The sequence below is a fragment of the Camelina sativa genome, chromosome 4, assembly GCF_000633955.1.
Source record: "Camelina sativa cultivar DH55 chromosome 4, Cs, whole genome shotgun sequence".
In the NCBI taxonomy this organism is placed as follows: domain Eukaryota; kingdom Viridiplantae; phylum Streptophyta; class Magnoliopsida; order Brassicales; family Brassicaceae; genus Camelina; species Camelina sativa.
In genome coordinates, this window is record NC_025688.1 from 8,229,114 (window position 1) to 8,248,949 (window position 19,836).

Here is a 19,836-nt window from a genome sequence, read left to right on the forward strand (position 1 = left end):
GCTGGGACATCGTCTACTCCGCCTTCCGGCCCTCGTCCTCTGCGCGATCGCTCTGATGACCCGCTGCCCGAGCCTTTGGCATGGAACAAGACTGCTTTGTCGCAGGACGCCCGTCATGCGGAGGCACGTGCGGGGAAGAAAGCCGTAGTTCCGTCCCCGTCTTCGAAGCGTCAGGTCGAGCCGACTGAGACTAGGAAGAGAAAAGAAACTTCTGGCCGTCCTGACGCGGTGGAGCGGGTTGGAGCGAGTACTCCTTAGAAGAGGAAAGATGATACAAGCTCGTCGGTTCCCGAGTCAGCGAAGAGGCAGAAACAGGGGAGGTACGAGTTGTATTTCCGCTACTCCACTACGACTCGTTCTTTCCCAACCGATTCCGCCTCTTGTACCAAGCTATTTCGCAAAATTCACTTTGGTACAGGGAGTCTCATACTGGTCGACCAACTGAAGGAGAGGGATTCGGTTGTTGACGTTGCGACGACGTCCTTCGAGGTTTGCCTACCTGTTCCTTGGTTATTGTACGACCTCGGCCGTTCCATCGTTTATGACCCCCCCTTTTGTTTTGCAGCTTATTGCGGCAGTGAATCGGGCAGTTTCTCGTTACGAGCGCAACATCCGCGAGTTGGAGGCGGCGGCTAAGCGTCCTGATCCTTCTGCCGACAAAGTCAATTGGCTCACAGATCAACTAATGGCTGCTTTAAGCTCGAATCCAAAGCTGAAGGAACAGGCCGTGAATTTTAAGCGTAGTTATAGCGGGCTGGTAGCCGAGAGGGATGAGTTTTGCACAAAACTTGAGATCGCTGAGTCGTCGCGCAACGAGCTGAAGATGGCGCTGGAGTCGGAAACGAAAAGGTTGCAGGGTCGGCGAGAGGAGTATGGTGATTACATGAAAATTTCTGCCTATCGCCATCTCGTCGGTCGTGCCCAGAGGCTCCTGTCGAAACATAAGAGTTACACTGATGCGTATGAGGCTTCTCGCTCAAAGTTTTTGGAGTACAACCAGGCCGTCGTGAATAAGCGTATGTTGGAGGCACTCGTCGCGGATGGTCAGATTGCTCTTCTTGCTGATGGGGTCGTTGAGAGGGTTGATAGTGTGGTCGCCTAGCTTAAAGGAGAAGTTGAGCAGATTTACATTCCAGATATCAGCGATGATGACTTTAACACATCGTCGTGTTTTGCTATGCCCTTTCCGGAAGTAGAATGAGTTAGGTCGTCGGGCTACGAAGAGGGTCGGCACGAGTGCGAGGATAGGGCGTGCGGCGAAGAGGAAGGGTGGTCGATCGAGGCGCAGGCATCTGCCTTGGCGATGGGGACTCCAGCGAGTGAACGAGTGGAGGTGCAGGGGGAACCTGGCGACCAGGAGGAGAACGTGCCGGTCATTGCTAATTCAGAGGGGGCGGGTGAGGAGCAAACCGAGCAAGTCGCTGCCCAGGAACGAGAAGATTCTACGGTCGTCGGACTGGTTTGTGAAGATCGTAGCCGTGTTGGGGATCGACTCCCAATATTACTGAATTATTGCAAGCTGTGGGCTGCCGTGTCCAGGGGTCGACTCCCTTCGTTTTTTGTTTATGTATGGTGTCGTCGTATTTTGGGAGGTCGGCGTCCCTTTTTGAACCCTTGGGATTCTCCATTTGCTGTTTTTTGAAATGCTTTGAATTGATGATGTTTTAGTCAATGCCTTTTAACCTATGAAACGTATTGGTCATTTAATGGGTGTGCTTTCCGAGGCTTCCTTGATTTATTTCTCTCCTTGGGAAAGCGCACTTTTCGATCTATAAATTGCACATCCGATCTCCACCTTCATTCTCCTCTGTTTGTGAGAGAATGCATTACGATACCTGTAACAACGAGGTCGGCGTGGTTGAGGAGGGCGCGGGAACGGCTCGCTGTACGACCTGATGATATGATTCGTTCGGAGCTGGAGTACTACCATGCTCGGATTCAACGGCTGCAGGATTATATCGTGGCAATGCGACGACAGTTCGAGCGTCAATTCCACTTTTGCCGCGTAGATGGGACTGTGGAGCATCTCCATCTTTTGATTGACGTTGGGCTGTTCGTCCCTAAATGGAGATGGGGCCGACTGCTCGAGGAACGTTCCCGCTGTGAGGCGTTACTTGCCGAAGCGGAGGTTCCGGATCTTGAAGAGGGCAACCTTGGACCTATTGGCAGGAGGCCATACGAAGACCATGTGGAACTCAACGCGTGCGAACTCGGGTCGACGTGTTACGGCGGTACATTAATCAGCTTGAGAGTATGGAGCACTACTTCTGCGAGAGTAGTCGTGTTGAGAGGGCGTGCTCCTATCTCGAGAAAATGGTCTACAGGGGTGTTGTCGTCCCAATGGACAGGCTGAAAGAATCGAAAGATTCGTGCCGTTTCTGGCAGACGACTGATAACTCTCTAATTTACATGTTTTTAGCATCCTTTTTTGTCCATATTTTGCATTGTTCATAACCTTAACTTAGCATTTTTAGGTCATTAACTGTAGGAGTTCACTTTTAGACCATTTAGGGTCTTGCATTTTTGCATTTGCATGTTTTGGATGAAAACATGTGCTAAAAAGCCTAAAATGGGGAAAAACAAGGACAAACTCGAACATGTACCCGACGGAGCCATTAAGCTGGAAGAACAAGTCCGAACCCCAACACGATTGAGGAGGATCCAAGAGCATGAAGAACAACCCGAAGATCCACCCGAGGAGTAACCCCATTTCATCCTCGTGTACCCCATCGAGTAGACCATCAGGCAGGTCTAGGAAACTAGGTCAAAAGAGTTTCCATATATAAACCCCCTCCTCTCCTAGCTCGCAAACGAGCACCCCGCAGACCCTCAAACCAGAGAGCGAGAGCTTCTGCGAGAGAACTGAGCGTCTCAAACACTTTTCCTTTTGTTTTTACATTTTCTTTCATTGTTTTTATCATTTTTCTACTTTACTCGACCACTTACCCGATCAGGTACACGATAACTTGTATCGAGTAATACCTCGAGCTGTTCATATCCTAATTGCTTACTCGATCACCCCACATGATCTTGTACTCGATTGCTTGTATCGAGTGCTTAGGTCGTGTGGTTTCTTTGTTTATATTCTTGTATTTCATTTATTCTAGGACTGTTAGATCAAAACCCTATCTGCTTGGCTTGACTTGTAACCTTTTGATCATATCCTTCCTGCTAGCAATAGACAACCATTTGGATTGATAACCCTTTGTACTACAACTACATAGGGAATTGATACCCTGGGTGAAAACTTGTCTATCAATTTGGCGCTGTTGCCATTTGGTTGATTTCATTTTGCTACGTTTAGGATTTCAGCACTTGCTAGATCAAGTTCTTTTTGTTTATATTGGTTCGGAATCTAACTTGTTTGCTTTCTCTCTTGTTTATTTTGAATCTCAGGTAGAACCCGAGCACCCACCTGACCCGTCACTTGATCACCTGGATCGAGTTGACCCTCGACCCTCGTGTACACACTCGGACACTTACCTTTGCATGCAAACACGATCTAGAGGTAGCCAGAACCTGAGTCCATTCATCGACAACATCGACAGACCAAGGCTACTCAGACAACAACAAGTTCCACCGGAACCAGCAATCATTGAAGAGACGATGAATAATCAGAACGGTCAACCAGCTCATCAAGCAAGGACCAATATAGGAGCAGGAGATGCTCCATCTACTCATACTCAAAGGAATGGCATTGTGCCCCCAGCTGTGCAGAACAACAATTTTGAGATCAAGAGTAGTCTCATCCAGATGATACAGAGTAATAAGTTTCATGGTTTGCCAATGAAGGACCCATTGGATCATCTGGATGAATTTGATAGGCTCTGTAGCCTCACTAAGATCAATGGAGTTAGTGAAGATGGATTCAAACTCAGGCTTTTCCCATTCTCTTTGGGAGATAAAGCACACATCTGGGAGAAATCACTCCCCAAGGAGTCCATCACCACTTGGGAAGCGTGCAAGAAGGCATTCCTGGCCAAATTCTTCTCCAACTCCAGAACGGCAAGGCTGAGAAATGATATTTCCGGCTTTGTCCAGAAGAACAATGAAACGTTCAATGAAGCTTGGGAACGTTTCAAGGGATACATTACCTGATGACCACATCACGGCTTCAGCAATGCATCATTGCTGAGCACACTTTACAGAGGAGTGGTCCCCAAGATTCGGATGTTGCTGGACACCGCAAGCGATGGTAACTTCCTCAACACGGATGTTGATGAAGGTTGGGATCTAGTGGAGAACTTGGCTCAATCTGATGGCAATTACAATAAGGAATATGATCGCTCTGTGCGATCTACAGAAGAGGAAGATGCCAAGTACAAGAGGGACATGAAAGCCCTCAATGATAAGCTCGATAAACTCCTTAACCAACAGAAGCATGTTCATGCACTATCAGAGGAAGAGCAGTTTCTACAACAAGATGGGGAGACTATACAGATAGAGGATGTTAACTACATCAACAACCAAGGAGGTTACAACAGAGGGTACAACAACTACAAGCCAAATCCGATTGTGCCTTTACAAAACCCGTTACATAGCCCGATACCACCATCTAGTTCGTCCTCGCTGGATTTACTATCACTAATGCACACAGTCCTATCCACTCAGAAGACATACACAATTAACATTAATACAAGATTCGACAATCTCGCTTGTCGTCTGTCAGCCAATTTCCAACAACTGCACAACAAGTTTGATGCCTTCAGATCTCGAATTCAGGTGATTACGGATAACTCGGCTTCCACCTCAAAAAGTCACATGGAGTCTACAAACGCGATCGCTTTACGGAGTGGCCGACAATTACCCCCGAGAACAGTAATGATCTAGATGGGGAGGATCTCGGTGAACCGACCACTTCTGCTGAACCACCAAGCCACTCCCCAGGACAACCCGACCACACTACTCGGATAGGTGATCGGGTTGACCCTCCAGTAACTCTGCCTCCTGTAGACAAACCAGGAAGAGAGAAGCAGAAAGAAAGGAGATTCATTCCCCCACCTTACAAGCCACCTCTGTCGTTCCCTGGACGATTTCTCAAGGAACTCCTGGAGAAGTACAAGGCATTGTTCGAGAAACAGATGCAAGAACTCGAACTTCGCATGCCCCTTATGGATGCCTTCACCTTGATACCTCCTTACCAGAATTTCCTGAAGGACGCAGTCATGGAGCGAATCAAGCAAGTTCAAGGGATGTTTATACTCAATCATGAGTGCAGTGCCATAATTCAGAGGACTGCCGCACCTAAGAAACTGAGCGACGCGGGATCGTTTACTTTACCTTGCTCGATTGGACCATTGAAGTTCGGACGATGTCTTTGCGATCTGGGGGCATCAGTCAGCTTGATGCCACTTACTGTAACTAAACATCTCGAATTTGAGAAATACAAGCCTACCAACATCCAACTGGTTCTGGCAGATCGAACTACGAGGTTGCCAAGCGGAGTTTTGGAAGACCTGCCGGTCAATGTAGGGTCAGTAGACGTACCAACCGACTTTGTGGTTTTGTAAATGGATGTGGAACCAAGGGATCCGCTTATCCTAGGACAACCATTCTTAGCCACAGCGGGGGCAATGATTGATGTAATGAACGGGAAGATCGATCTGAAGCTCGGGGAAGATCTCACTATGCAGTTTGACATTCGGGAAACTATGAAAAAACCTACGATAGCTGGGCAAACCTTATGGATAGATTAGTTAGAAAAACTACGCGAGGAGGCATTTAAGGAGATTGCGATAGGGGATTGTTTACAAACGGCGCTGACAAATGATGGTAAGGAGGGATCCGTGCATCAAGAAACGGAGCTCTACAAGGAATTGTTTGATACTTATCTAGATGTCATTGAACCAGAGCTAAGTGAGAACATGAAGGAAGCTGAAAGAGAGGGAGTGATGCTCGACAATAGAAGCTGGGACAAGTCAGTGGTCAACTCCTACGTCATATGCTGCAGTTGCTCGACACCAAACAACCCGGACACTAACCCGATTGCCCCATCAAGTAGAGTGATCGAGCACAACCTCGAGCAGCAACTCCAAACCACCGATGATTGGTCCGAATCTAAGGCGCCTAAAGTAGAACTCAAACCTCTTCCAACTGGGCTAAGATACGCTTTCTTAGGACCCAATTCCACCTATCCAATGATCGTCAATTCTAGCCTGCCTGAAAGGGAATTGGATTTGCTTTGCACTCAATTAAGAAACTATAGGAGAGCAATAGGCTATACTTTAGATGATATCAAGGGTATATCTCTTGATCTTTGCACCCACCGGAAAAACCTTGAGGATGAATCGTACTCTAGTGTAGAACCTCAGCGTCGGCTGAATCCGAACCTGAAAGAAGTGGTGAAAAAGGAAATTCTGAAGCTGCTCGATGCTGGAGTTATCTACCCTATACCAGATAGCACTTGGGTGTCCCCAGTGCATTGCGTTCCGAAGAAAGGAGGAATCACCGTCGTCAAAAACGAGAAGGATGAGCTAATTCGAACAAGGACGATAACTGGTCATCGAATGTGTATCGACTATAGGAAGCTCAACGCAGCCTCTAGGAAGGATCATTTCCCCCTGCCTTTCATCGACCAGATGCTGGAACGACTGGCTAACCACCCGTACTACTGTTTCCTAGACGGGTATAGTGGATTTTTCCAAATCCCAATTCACCCTGCTGACCAAGAGAAGACTACGTTCACCTGCCCTTACGGTACATTTGCCTATAAGAGGATGCTTTTCGGTTTGTGCAACGCTCTCGCGACTTTCCAAAGATGCATGACATCTATCTTCTCTGATTTAATAGAAGAAATGGTGGAGGTTTTTATGGATGACTTTTCAGTATATAGAGCTTCTTTCACATCCTGTCTGTCAAACCTCTGCAAGGTGCTGAAAAGATGTGAAAAAACCAACCAAGTTTTGAATTTGGAAAGGTGACACTTTATGGTCCAGGAGGGAATAGTTTTAGGGCACAAGATTTCAGAAAGAGGGATAGAGGTCGACAAGGCCAAGATCGAAGTAATGGTTCAGCTGCAACCACCTAAATCGGTGAGAGATGTCAGAAGCTTTTTAGGGCACGTAGGGTTCTACAGACGATTCATTAAGGACTTCTCTAAGATCGCACGACCGTTAACGCGGCTCCTTTGCAAAGAAGCAGAGTTTATTGTCGACAACGACTGTTTAGACGTCTTCAACAGGATAAAGGAAGCTTTGGTGAGCGCACCGATAGTTCAAGCTCCTAACTGGGACCATCCCTTCGAGATTATGTGTGACGCGTCAGACTACGCTGTGGGAGCAGTACTAGGTCAGAGAATAGATAAAAAGCTCTATGTGTTTTACTACGCCAGCAGAACCATGGACGATGCCCAGACGAGGTATGCGACAACTGAAAAGGAAATCCTTGCAGTGGTTTTCGCGTTTGAGAAGTTCAGAAGCTACTTAGTCAGTTCTAAGGTAATTGTCTACACGGATCATGCCGCCCTACGGTATATTTACTCAAAAAAAGACACCAAACCTAGGTTCCTTAGATGGATCATTCTTCTGCAAGAATTCGACATAGAGATCCTGGATAAAAAAGGAATTGAAAACGGGGTAGCAGATCATATGTCCAGAATGAGAATCGAAGATCCACTTCCAATAGACGACTCAATGGCCGAAGAAAGACTGATGCACATCGCCTTCTTGGAAGAAATGAGCAACACGATCGGACACACGATAGCTTACTCGACCCCCGAGTCAATCGGGTCGATCGAGTTCATGGCAATCGAGTCGGCTGAACTCCCATGGTACTCAGACTTCGTGAACTACATGGTGTGGGGAGAAATTCCTAAGGACTATGACGCTCACAGAAAGAAGAAGTTCTTCAGGGATGTCAACAACTATTACTGGGACGTACCTTATCTTTACAAGAAAGGGACGGATGGCCTGTTCAGAAGATGTATAGCACAGGAGAAAGTCTAAGGAGTACTAGAGCACTGTCATGGGTGCGCTTATGGAGGACATTTTGCCACTTTCAAAACAGTCCAAAAGATACTCCAAGCTGGTCTTTGGTGGCCAACAATGTTCAAGGACGCACAGCTCTTCATAGCGAAATGTGATTCGTGCCAGAAAATGGGTAACATAAGTAGAAGAAATGAAATGCCTCAGCAGCCAATCTTAGAAGTCGAAATTTTCGATGTTTGGGGAATAGATTTCATGGGATCTTTCAACCCACCCTCGAATGGAAACATGTACATCCTAGTGGCAGTCGACTATGTCTCAAAATGGGTCGAAGCAATCGCCAGCCCGACGAATGATCACAAGGTCGTAATAAAGATGTTTAAAAGCATAATTTTCCCGAGATTTGGAATCCCAAGGGTAGTGATCAGAGATGGAGGAACCCATTTCATTAACAGGGTTTTCGATGGTTTATTGAGAAAGCACGGAGTCAAGCATAAAGTCGCAACAGCTTATCACCCACAGACCAGCGGACAAGTGGAAGTAAGCAACAAACAGATCAAGGCGATATTAGCCAGAATCATGGGAATCACATGATTCTGGGCATTCAAGCTGGATGATGCGTTATGGGCCTACAGGACCGCTTATAAAACGGCGATTGCGCGGACCCCTTTCCAGCTTCTTTATGGAAAAAATTGTCACCTTCCGGTCGAGGTGTAATACAAAGCAATGTGGGCGACGAAGCTGTTGAATTTGGATATAAAGACTGCTCAAGAGAAAAGAGCAATGGATCTCCACGAACTCGATGAGATACGGCTAGAGGCCTATGATAATTCGAGAATCTACAAGGAAAGAACAAAAGCTTTTCATGACAAGAAGATACGACACAAGGATTTGAAAGCTGGAGACGAAGTCCTTTTGTTCAACTCAAAGCTTCGGATATTCCCTGGGAAGCTCAAGTCAAGATGGTCAGAATCCTTCGAAATTAAAGAGGTTTTGCCCTATGGAGCGGTCACTCTGCTAGGTAAAGATAAGAATGAATTTACGGTGAATGGGCAGAGAGTGAAGAAGTACATGGCAAATGAGAGCACAGAGGTGGAATCATCTCTGTGTCTCGACGACCCCGCGCCAGTCTGAGATGAACTGAAAGTCAAGCTTAGAGACTATAAAGAAGCTCGCTTGGGAGGAAATCCCAAAGGTAGGTTTGTAAATATAATTTCCATTTTAAAGTCTTTTCTCTTTTCCGTCGTACTACCCGATACCTTACCCGAGGAGCTACGCGATCCCACCCTCGATCAACACCTCGGATGCTGGTCCAAGTAAGTCGTCCATGCGTATTTCCGAGCTCTCTGACGAGCAAACACCGGCACCTGCTGAAGCCGGAGACGACCTTGGCTACACGTTGGCGAGTATGGAGGCTGCTGCAACCTCCTTCTTCACCAACCCATAACGTACCACTTTCATCCGACCCCTGTATATAACATTGCATTTAGTTTAATTCATTTTGTGTGATTCTTGGACTCTTTTTCCAACTTTTATTTACACAGAGACTGTGTAATTTAAGTTTGGGGGAGGGTTCTAGAATGTATTTAACTTTGTGTTTTATTTTTTTATTTTTTTATTTCAAATTTTTGCATGCTAGTTTTATTCATTTGAGTCTGCATCTATGTGCATTGAAAAATCCAAAAAAAATATATATATTTAAAAAAAAAAAAAAAAAAAAAGTGTTCATGTAGTTGCATTTACATATTAGGATTGAGTCTAGTTTGTTTCATATAGGATTGTTGCATATGCATCTTAGGGGACAATGATTAAAACTACCTTGTTTAAAATTAAACCTTAGGATTGAAGCTATAGCCCTGAGTCACAGTTCATTGTTGCTAGATCAATCTTTGGAAAAAAATGAAAAATCTTTGCTTAAAACCTTGTGTCTTTTGAATGCTTCCTCCACTTGTTTAACATTAGAACATCTCTATATTATTGGATTTAATTTGAACTTTAATTGTCTTGCTTATGGAACTTGAATACTTGCTCATGGTAACTCTAAACTCGGGTTAGCACTCCATTTTACCAATCTTTTTCATTTAACCCGATTGCTTGTCCTACCCATGAACCCAAACCTTTCTTTTAAACATTGTTGTGAATTGTTGAGTGAGGCATTTTTCATTGTGCTATAGGTTGTGAAACCTTGAGAGTATTGAGAACGACAAAGAACTGCCTCTTGATTTAGCTAAGTTAGGATTTGAACTACCTAATAGATTCGGTTTTGAAAGATAGGTGGTTAGTATGTTTATTTGGGGTTGGGTTATGGAATAATAAAAAAAGAAAGTCCCTAAGGATAGAATCAATTAGCTCTAAGTCTCTAAGTAAAAGAAAAAAAAGGGGAAAGATCATGCTATAGTCTCCTAGAAAGAAAGAAGAATATATATATATTAGAAGTCTAGCAAAGAAAGAAAAAAAAAAAAAAAGCTGGAAGTTTAAAGTTTAAACCTTAGGGAGTAAAAAAAAGAGAGAGTTAAAATCAAGGATGAGGATAATTTAATTCTAGGGGGTTTGACAAAATAAAATAAAAAAGGAAAGTGAATGAGAAAAGGGTAGATCATCAAGAGTTAAGCTTTCTATGCCCAAATTGTTCTCAATCTTAGATAGTTTTCACAACTGTCTAGCATTCCTTCTTTTGAGAGAAAACCACCCAAAGAATTTGTTTGAAACCACCATACTAAAAAGTTTTCCCCTTGAAACCGATTGAGCTTGATTCACCTTCCATTTGCAAGAATTCGCCAAACACTTAATTGAATGTGAAAGAGATGTTCTCTATCTTTAGTTGGAGGTTGAATTAGATCGATGCGTGGTAATAAGCATAGAAAAATATTTGTAAGTATGTTGATTGATCTTAGCACCATTAAACTATCTTTAAGGACTATAGCTTGAATCCTTCGCTTAGCATATAAAGGTTATGAGTCCCCACTTTCAACCCGAACCCTCTTACTTCCTTGCTAGAGGACTAGCAAGATTTAAGTTTGGGGGTCTGATAACTCTCTAATTTACATGTTTTTAGCATCCTTTTTTGTCCATATTTTGCATTGTTCATAACCTTAACTTAGTATTTTTAGGTCATTAACTGTAAGAATTCACTTTTAGACCATTTAGGGTGTTGCATTATTGCATTTTCATGTTTTAGATGAAAACAGGTGGTAAAGAGCCTAAAATGGGGAAAAACAAGGACAAACTCGAACATGTACCCGAAGGATCCATCGAGCTGGCAGAACAAGTCCGAACCCCAACACGATCGAGGAGGATCCAAGAGCATGAAGAACAACCCGAAGATCCACCCGAGGAGTAACCCGATTTCATCCTCGTGTACCCCATCGAGTAGACCATCAGGCAGGTCTAGGAAACTAGGTCAAAAGGGTTTCCATATATAAACCCCCTCCTCTCCTAGCTCGCAAACGAGCACCCCGCAGACCCTCAAACCAGAGAGCGAGAGCTTCTGCGAGAGAACTGAGGGACTCAAACACTTTTCCTTTTGTTTTTACATTTTCTTTCATTGTTTTTATCGTTTTTCTACTTTACTCAACCGTTTAATATAATGCAATTTTCACTCTTATTCGTTGTTATGTTTCTTGTTATTATGTCCGAGTAGTGTAGTAAAGTTTCTAGGGATGGGATAGATGATTTTGTGTTCTTGATCGGTTAAGATGCATTAGTTTGATTGTAAATGTTTGATAGATTTCCTTCTACATTGGTGTTCACTCGCTCTGAGTAAGAGATTAGATGAGTTAGGGTTTACTGACAATAATGAATCGATTACCTCATCCTTAGAAGCTTTCGTATTTTAATTGTTTGCATTTTCTTCATTACTCGACCACTTACCCGATCAGGTACACGATAACCTGTATCGAGTAATACCTCGAGCTGTTCATATCCTAATTGCTTACTCGATCACCCCACACGATCCTGTACTTGATTGCTTGCATCGAGTGCTTAGGTCGTGTGGTTTCTTTGTTTATATTTTTGTCTTTCATTTATTCTAAGACTGTTAGATCAAAACCATATCTGCTTGGCTTGACTTGTAACGTTCTGATCATATCCTTCCTGCTAGCAATAGACAACCATTTGGATTGACAAGCCTTTGTACTACAACTGCATAGGGAATTGATACCCTAGGTGAAAACTTGTCTATCAACGACCATCGGCGGGCTGGAGTTTGACGAACCCTCGAACGCCGACCTGGGGATTGAGTAGTGGATCTTTGTGCGGGGTGCTCGATAGTAGCGATTTTAATCATTTCTTGCTCCCCCCTTTTTTTGTTTTGGTATGTGTCGTATTGGGCTCGGCTCCCGTTTTGAATTTTTGTCGGGTTGGGGGTCGGCTCCCCTTTTTAACTTTTAAAACGCAGCTCTTATATTAATGCTTTTGTTGTTATTCTGGTGCAACGCGCGATGGTTGGCTTACCCTTGATGTGCAAGTTTGCAACTCGACTCGTTGCTATATCTCTTTTTTTTTATCAGGAGCGACACGTGAGGATCGGCTTACCCCTGAATTGCGAGTTGCGACTCGGCTTAAGTGAAACACTGGACGTGGAGTCATTAATGACTCGGCAAACTGTCCATTTAAATCGAATGTGATTCGTGGATCGGCTTACCCCCAATTTGCGAGTTGTGACTTGGCTAAAGTAAAATGTCGGAACAGGATAATCGACATAAATTGCTCGTTTAGCAGATTGTTGATAAGCGTAAGAAAAGTATATTATTGGCAGCTGTGTCTCGTAAACGAGACTGCCCACGTACCCCCGATCATGAGGGATCAAGTCGCTTGTAGTTCACATTACATGGATAATTGAAACTATAGAAAACGGGTTATGCGCAGCCAAATGTCGCCCCTCTTTGTTGTTTCTTCGTTTTCTTTTTGAGTAATAGTAGCGCTTTAGATGCATGACGTTCCAAGAGCGGGGTACTGGCTCGCCGCTCATTGTTATGAGCTTATAACCACCGGGGTGGACGACTTTGGACACCTGATACGGCCCTTCCCAGTTGGCCCCCATTTTTCCGGCGTTGGGCTCGGCGGTATTTTCGAAGATTTTTCGTAAGACAAGATCTCCCTCGTCAAAGTGCCTCGACTTTCTTGTTGTAGTACTTGGCCGCGGCGAGTTGGTAGTTCTGAATTCGTAGAAGCGCCTTGTCGCGTTCTTCTTCCAGCTCATCTAGCCTATCCAGGATCATCTGGTTGTTGAGTGTTGTGTCTTGGACAAGCATTGTTCGACGAAGGCTTGTACTGCCGACCTCAGCTGGTGCCATTGCTTCCATCCCATAGGGTAGGGAGAATGGGGTTTAGTTTGTAGCTTGTCGTGGGGTCGTACGATAAGACCAAAACACCCCGTCGAGTTCAACGGCCCAAGCACCCTTCCTTGCATTCATCCTTTTCTTTAGGTCGTCAAGTATGGTTTTATTCATCGCTTCGGCTTGCCCATTTCTTTGTGGGTATCTTGGCGTCGATTTCCTTAACTTGATCCTCCACTTTGCACAGAAGTCTTCGAATTGTAAAGAAATGAATTGCGAGCCGTTATCGGTGACTATTTCATAAGGCAGGCCATGGCGGCATATGATATATTTCCATACAAAAAGCTCAACGTCTTTGGTTTCGATGTTGGCATAAGATTCGGCTTTGACCCACCTAGTGAAGTAATCGGTGAGGACGAGAATATAACGTTTCTGTTTTGATGTGAGTAGCGGGCCGATAATATCCATCGCCCAGCGCATGAACGGGTACGCGGCTATGTCAGCACGTAAAAGTTCCGTTGGCTGATGGATGACGAGCGCATGACGTTGGCATTTCTCGCACTTGGCTACAAACCTTTCGTAGTCGGAGATCATTGTTGGCCAGTAATGGTCGTGCTTCTTGATTCGTAGTGCCAAGGCTCGTCCACCTGAATGGTTACCTCCGGCCCTTTCGTGGGTTTCCATCATGACCCGCTCCGTATCGTCGCCGTGTAGACACAACAGTAACGCTCCTGAGGCAGTCCACCGAAGCAAGTGATCCTTCATCAGTGTGTAATGGTGCAGCTTTTTTCTTTAATCGTCGTTTAGCCCACTTATCCGTTGGGATGTCCCCGTCGGTGAGGTATGAGCGAATCTCGACTCGCCAGTCTGTTGTATCATCAAGCGACGGAGGCTCGAACTGTCGTTGCGAGGTTGCGGCTTTCCAAATTGTCCTGATTTCGTTTGGTTGATGAAGGGCGAGGCAGGCCTCTGCCTGATTTCCTTTGATGTTGGGCGTATCGATGCTCTCCACCGGGATAATTCGGCGAAGGTCGGGATCTGATGTTGATGCGAGTGCTGCAGGAGCGTCAGCTGGAGCATTGTCTCCTCTGGGTATCTTGACGAGTTTGAACTCATCGAATTGTTTGGTTAGTATCCTTATGACGTTGAGGTAGGCAGCCATTGGCTCGCTTTTAGCTTCATATTCGCAGCTAAACTGGTTGGCGACGAGTTGAGAGTCGCAGAAAGCTCGAATGCACTTAACTTGCATTCCGCTGGCGAGTTTGAGTCCGGCGATGAGAGCCTCATACTCGGCAACGTTATTGGTTGCCTAGAAACAGAGACGAAAGGACTGTTCCAGAATTTCCCCAGTCGGAGACGTGAGACGAATTTCTACCCCGGAACCTAGGAGAGAGGATGCTCCATCGACATGTAGGGTCCACTGCCCATCTGCTGGATTGGTAGGTGCAGATTCGGTTCCCTCCAATGGTAGTTCAATTAGGAACTCGGCCAACACTTGGGACTTAGCGGCTGGGCGGGTGTGGAACTCGATATCATACTCGCTAAGCTTGATTGCCCACTTGGTTAATCTTCCGGACTGGCTCGAACTGTATAGTATAGACCGCAGGGGTTAGTTGGACAGGACGGCGATGGTGTGTGATTGGAAGTACGGTCGGAGCTTTCTCGTCGCGGTGACGAATGAGAGAGCGACCTTTTCGACCGTCGGGTAGCGAGTCTCGGCGTCGTCAAGTGACTTACTTACATAGAAGATAGGTCGTTGTTCTCCGCGGTCGTCTTTGACGAGTACTCTGCTGATGGTTGATGCTGAGACCGCGATGTATAGGAGCAAGACTTCACTGAGTTCAAGGTTAACCTCTTCTGTTACGGCGATGCCCTGTTGGATTGGAGTCGGCTTCCCGTTGGTCGGGGACGAGCTGTCGTCGCAGACCCGTTGCTTTGATTGCTATAACTTCTTTGCCGTACGAATCTTGTGTTCAATCAGGAAACTCGCTCTCGAACTCTGTTGGTTGCCACGCAATGTGTATACGCCTTTCGGGGTTGGAAACTTGACGCACTAATGATATGTTGATGGAAAAGCACGCATCTTGTGGAGCCATGGGGTTCCCAGGATGATGTTCTAAATGGTAGGTTTATCAATGACGGCGAACCGAGAGTACCGAGCCGTTCCACCGACAAAGATCGGTAGATTTATCGTACCAACTAACATGAGAAAGTCCCCATCGAACCCGGTTAGCGAATGGCATTCTGCCATGATGTCACTTTCGCTTACTTCCATTTGTGCCAGGACATTCCTTTAAATCACATTTACCGAGCTTCTAGTATCGATCAGGATTCTTGTGACTTGGCTTTCGCTTATGAGGAGCTCGACGACTAACGGGTCGTTATGTGTCAGGTCTAACCCTTCTAGGTCGCTATTGTCGAAGGATATCGGTGTGTTTACAGAATCGATCTTGGGAGGCCAAGACTTTCATTTTGTCCTTCTTGGTGTAATCCCTTATCAACCTAATTGAGTCATTACACCTCGCCAGACCTCCCATGATCATGTTTATCCGTCGTCTCAGCTGTGGTGGGTGTTGCTCGAGTTTACAATCTGTACGAGGTCGCTTTTAATGGGTGACGTCGGTTGGTATCTCTAGCTTGTCCCCACTTTGGTCGTCGAGAATTTTGGAATCTTTACTTTCGAACTTACGGGCAATAGTTTTTCCTCGCTTAGAATTGCTTCTCCCGGGTCGGGGTATCTTGCTTCTGTCAGACTCGACGACTATTACACCCTTTTTGTATCGCTCCATCAAGATCGTTTGGAGGTAACGACATTTCTCGGTTGCATGAGTGGAGCTTTGATGGTAATCGCAGTACTGGGTCGCGCTGCTTTCCCCTCCTTCTCTTCGGACGTAGACGTTCCATGGTTGTTTCTGTTGTGCGTCGTCGCCGATCGCGAAGGTCCGGCAGGTCCGATCTTGATTCCGAATGAAATGCTGTCTGGGCACGGTGTGCTCGACCTTTGGGGCTACGACCGTTGGCTCTTTGGTTGGGGTGCTTTTGGCCACTGCGTGCTTCTTAGCGTTGACGACATTTTCCTCTTCGAGCTCAATATGCTTTGCTGCTAGGATCAATGCGTCGGTTATGGTTTCCACGTGTGTAAAGGAAAGTTCTTCCTTGAAACGAGACTCATACCATAGGGCGTTCTTGAGTGCGACGATTGCCGCAGCATCAGGGAATGAAACGTTGAAGATGACTTCCTTGAACCGTCATTTGAACGAGCGAAGCGATTCCTAACGTTTCTATGTCAGGGCATAGACGTGGGCGTGGGACTTTTTGTTCTCCATCAAAACCGAGAATTGCTTCAAGAACTCGGTTATTAGGTCCTTTATACTGTCAATCGACCCATATGGGAGCCATGAGAACCAACTGAGAGCAGTGCCTGTCAGATGCTCGGCAAAGACTTGACATGCTCCGGCATCGTACTCCTCCGGGCTGAATTGCAGAGGGCCGAGAGATACCCCAAACGTGCGCAGGAAGTCTCGCGGGTCGGCAGTTCCGTCGTAGTAGCCTAGTCTTGGCTTGATCAGTCGTCGTACCGGCGTGGTCATGAGTCTTTTTGAGAATGGAGTTCGTTGTGTTGCTTCGAGTACCAGGTCTACTTATGGTGCCTTGCTCATCACTCTGTGGAATATTGTTTCCATTTCCTGCATATTCTCTCTGATTGTCGTTAGCTCTGCGTCTTTTGCCCTACTAGTTTGGTCGTCGACATGTGTGAGAGGGTGGCGCTCTTGCTCACTAGCTTGCACTTGTGGTCCTACCATCGTCCCGACTGGGAGGAGGTTCGCCGGGTTGGGTTGAATAGCGTGGAGGTGGTTGATTTCCTCCTGAGAACTGACTTGTGCCGCGGTGAGCGCATCTAGTCGAGTGTTGGTTCGCTGTTCTTGCTGGTCAAGGCGTGTTAAGATTCCGCGAAATAGCTCGTCTATCCTAGAGACAGGCTGATTGTTGTGCAGGGCAAGTTGTGCAGGATTATGTGTCACCACTGTGCTTGGTGGGCTCGTCAGGTTTGTCGCGATGACAAATGTCTCTAGGCTCTCGACTGTAACGGTTTTTCTTGGAGCGTTCGGAATTGGAAGGATCGTAGGCTCTGCCTGATCTGTTCCTGGGGTGATCGTTCCACCCGACGACTCCGCTTCTTTGTGTCCTTCGTTCGTAGTTCCAGTCATCTCGTCCAACTGTAGTAGATCCGTTCTTCAAATCCTTAAGAAGATTTCGACTTGATTCCCCTTACCTGGTGCGCCAAATTGTTGATGCTAAGATCAGTCACAATTAGAATGTTTAGTTAGGCAAAATGGAGTCGAAATGATCTTTATTAATCGGTGCCGGGGCACAAAAAGAACGGGCTACAAAGTGAGCTTGACGAGCTAAAATAGCAAAAAGGCAAGGTGAAGGACGAGCTGCGAGCTCGCCGATTCTAAGCTTTGAACGAGGAAATCAACACTTCTGATTCGTCTTCTTTCCTAATTTTTGGCCAATCTCTCTTTACGGACACTGAACGTCTGTATTTATAGGAAACTGTGTCGGTTCGTCCCCCGAGAAGACCAAAATACCCCTCTTTCTTTAAAGGTTTATTTGGGGCTTTAATGGACCGAATCTTCTGGTAAGGAGTGTGGATCTATCCCTAACAAATGCGAAGATTTTATACCATTTTTGAAAATTTTGACAGAAATACGGAGATAACAAGAAAGTAGAATAACCAAAAATCTATTTTTCCTTATTATTAATTCTATTCAAGGATATACCTAAGACTAGCACTCACCGACTCACGTTTTACGTAATAAGTAGTTAATTAGTATTGTAGTATAACCACTAAACTGTCTTTCAAACTGATAAACAAAACTGTATGATATAATCAGAACTTTTTTTAAAAAAATCTTTTTTAAGACAATAGTGTTTATGGAGTCTATATTATATTTCTTAATAAAGTGTTTCTTTCTTTCAAACTTTCACTAGGCAACAACCAGACGACAACAGAGAGCCAAGCCAACCACAAGCAACTTTCACAAATAACACTTCACAATTAATATAATTGAAAAAAAACTTTCTTTCAAACTTTTACTAACACTTGTAAGTTAATTATTATAATAACAGAAACCAGTTTAAGGATGATTGAAACTAGGCATGGCTTTCGTGAGATCATCATAATGAATGGGTTGGAGTACTGTTTTAGCCAGGATCATGTGTTGGGTAACCTTTTTGGAGTTAGATATATAAAACCTACTCAAATGTGGACTTAGGTGTTGACAAGATTTTTTGAATTATACAGACCTAGCTAATTGAATTTGGAGTATTTGTTGGATCTGACTTTCAAGAAAGGACTAAGATCAATTTCCTGACATGCAGCAGCTAATTGATATCTTAAATCAATTTCCTGAAGAGCCATAGAAAAACTCGTGATAGTTGGCTCGCTTGCCCCTCCCACATTATATGGGTTCTAAGGACGTTTTCTGACTTGTTTTCTACTTAAGCTTGTGATTTTTCACTTTTGAAGAGGTTAGACCATGCCTCGGTCAACTCTTACGAAGTGATGAATATTATTGTGGATGGGTTACTATTATGCCTCTGTATACCTTTGCATTTCTTTGTTGAGATTTATTCTTCCCTCGTTCGGATACTTTGGCTAACGGTTAACTTGTCGATTTACTCTGTTGAATATACTCTTGCGAGAACAACGACTCATTTTTTATTTGGTAATAGTACTAAGAACTAAAGCTATTAAGATTTATCATTTTGCAACTTTATGAAATTTTGTAATTTTAAGATAAGATTGATGAAGATATGAGAAAGACACAATCCGCAAAAACAAATTCAAAAACATAATGCCATAATGCATCATATATATATATATAAATGTTTAATAAAGTTTTATATTCATTTATTGTTATAACTAAATTAATACTTTAAATAATATAATTAAAACCTTTACAGCAAAATTATCACAAATCAATAATGTTGACACATAATGAATCATATTGTTACAACAAACTCACCACATAACTCAACATTTCATCACATATTTCTAAAATACGCTTGTATATATACGGTTTACAATTTACATACACGGTTGGAAACCCATATACATAGATGTGCAGACTTTTAAAACGGTAAAGTGTCGTACTATATTCTATATACAACAATTTTTTTAAGGTTCAAAAAAAAAAAGAACTGTCGTTTTGTTAGTGTTTTGAAACGAAAACAAGAAAAAATATTGCAACACGTCTAATGCAAATTTAAACCAACTTCACGTGAAAATTAAAAAAAAAAAAAAAAAAAAAAAAAAAAAAACAAATATGTTAATTGTTTCTAACGTCTTTGATATGGTTAATTGACTGTTGACTATAAATGCCTTTAGGAAACATTATAAGAAGATAAACCTTTGTACATTATAAGATCTACCACACTTCACCAAGCTGTGGCACTTATGGCTTCATTAAAGGTAATGATGTTATTATATAACGGGGTTTCTATAGATTAATAATACTATTGAAATAATATTCTCAAGGAATATGTTATTGGGTCATCCACTCATGCCATTTAATTTCTTATGATATTTAATAGAATATCAATTAAAAAAAAAGTAAAGTGACATGGAACAA

General features: G+C 44.2%; 2 protein-coding genes across 2 annotated transcripts; both read left to right on the forward strand.

Moving 5' to 3' along the window:
- On the forward strand, positions 2,570-5,510 carry LOC104783673. Its single transcript, XM_010508799.1, has 2 exons — positions 2,570-2,632; positions 4,758-5,510. The coding sequence occupies exons 1-2, from the start codon at positions 2,570-2,572 to the stop codon at positions 5,508-5,510; spliced, it is 816 nt and encodes a 271-aa protein (XP_010507101.1).
- LOC104783674 lies at positions 8,649-9,056 on the forward strand. Its single transcript, XM_010508800.1, has one exon. It carries the CDS (start codon positions 8,649-8,651, stop codon positions 9,054-9,056), a length of 408 nt encoding a protein of 135 aa, XP_010507102.1.

What these genes read in the sequence shown, in the direction of transcription:
- LOC104783673 (XM_010508799.1), top strand. Translation starts at nt 2,570, where the DNA reads ATGGGGAAAAACAAGGACAAACTCGAACATGTACCCGACGGAGCCATT. An exon ending in CCATTAAGCTGGAAGAACAA is followed by an intron (nt 2,633 to 4,757) that starts GTCCGAACCCCA and finishes CACCTCAAAAAG; the next exon opens with TCACATGGAGTCTACAAACG.
- LOC104783674 (XM_010508800.1), top strand. Translation starts at nt 8,649, where the DNA reads ATGTGGGCGACGAAGCTGTTGAATTTGGATATAAAGACTGCTCAAGAG.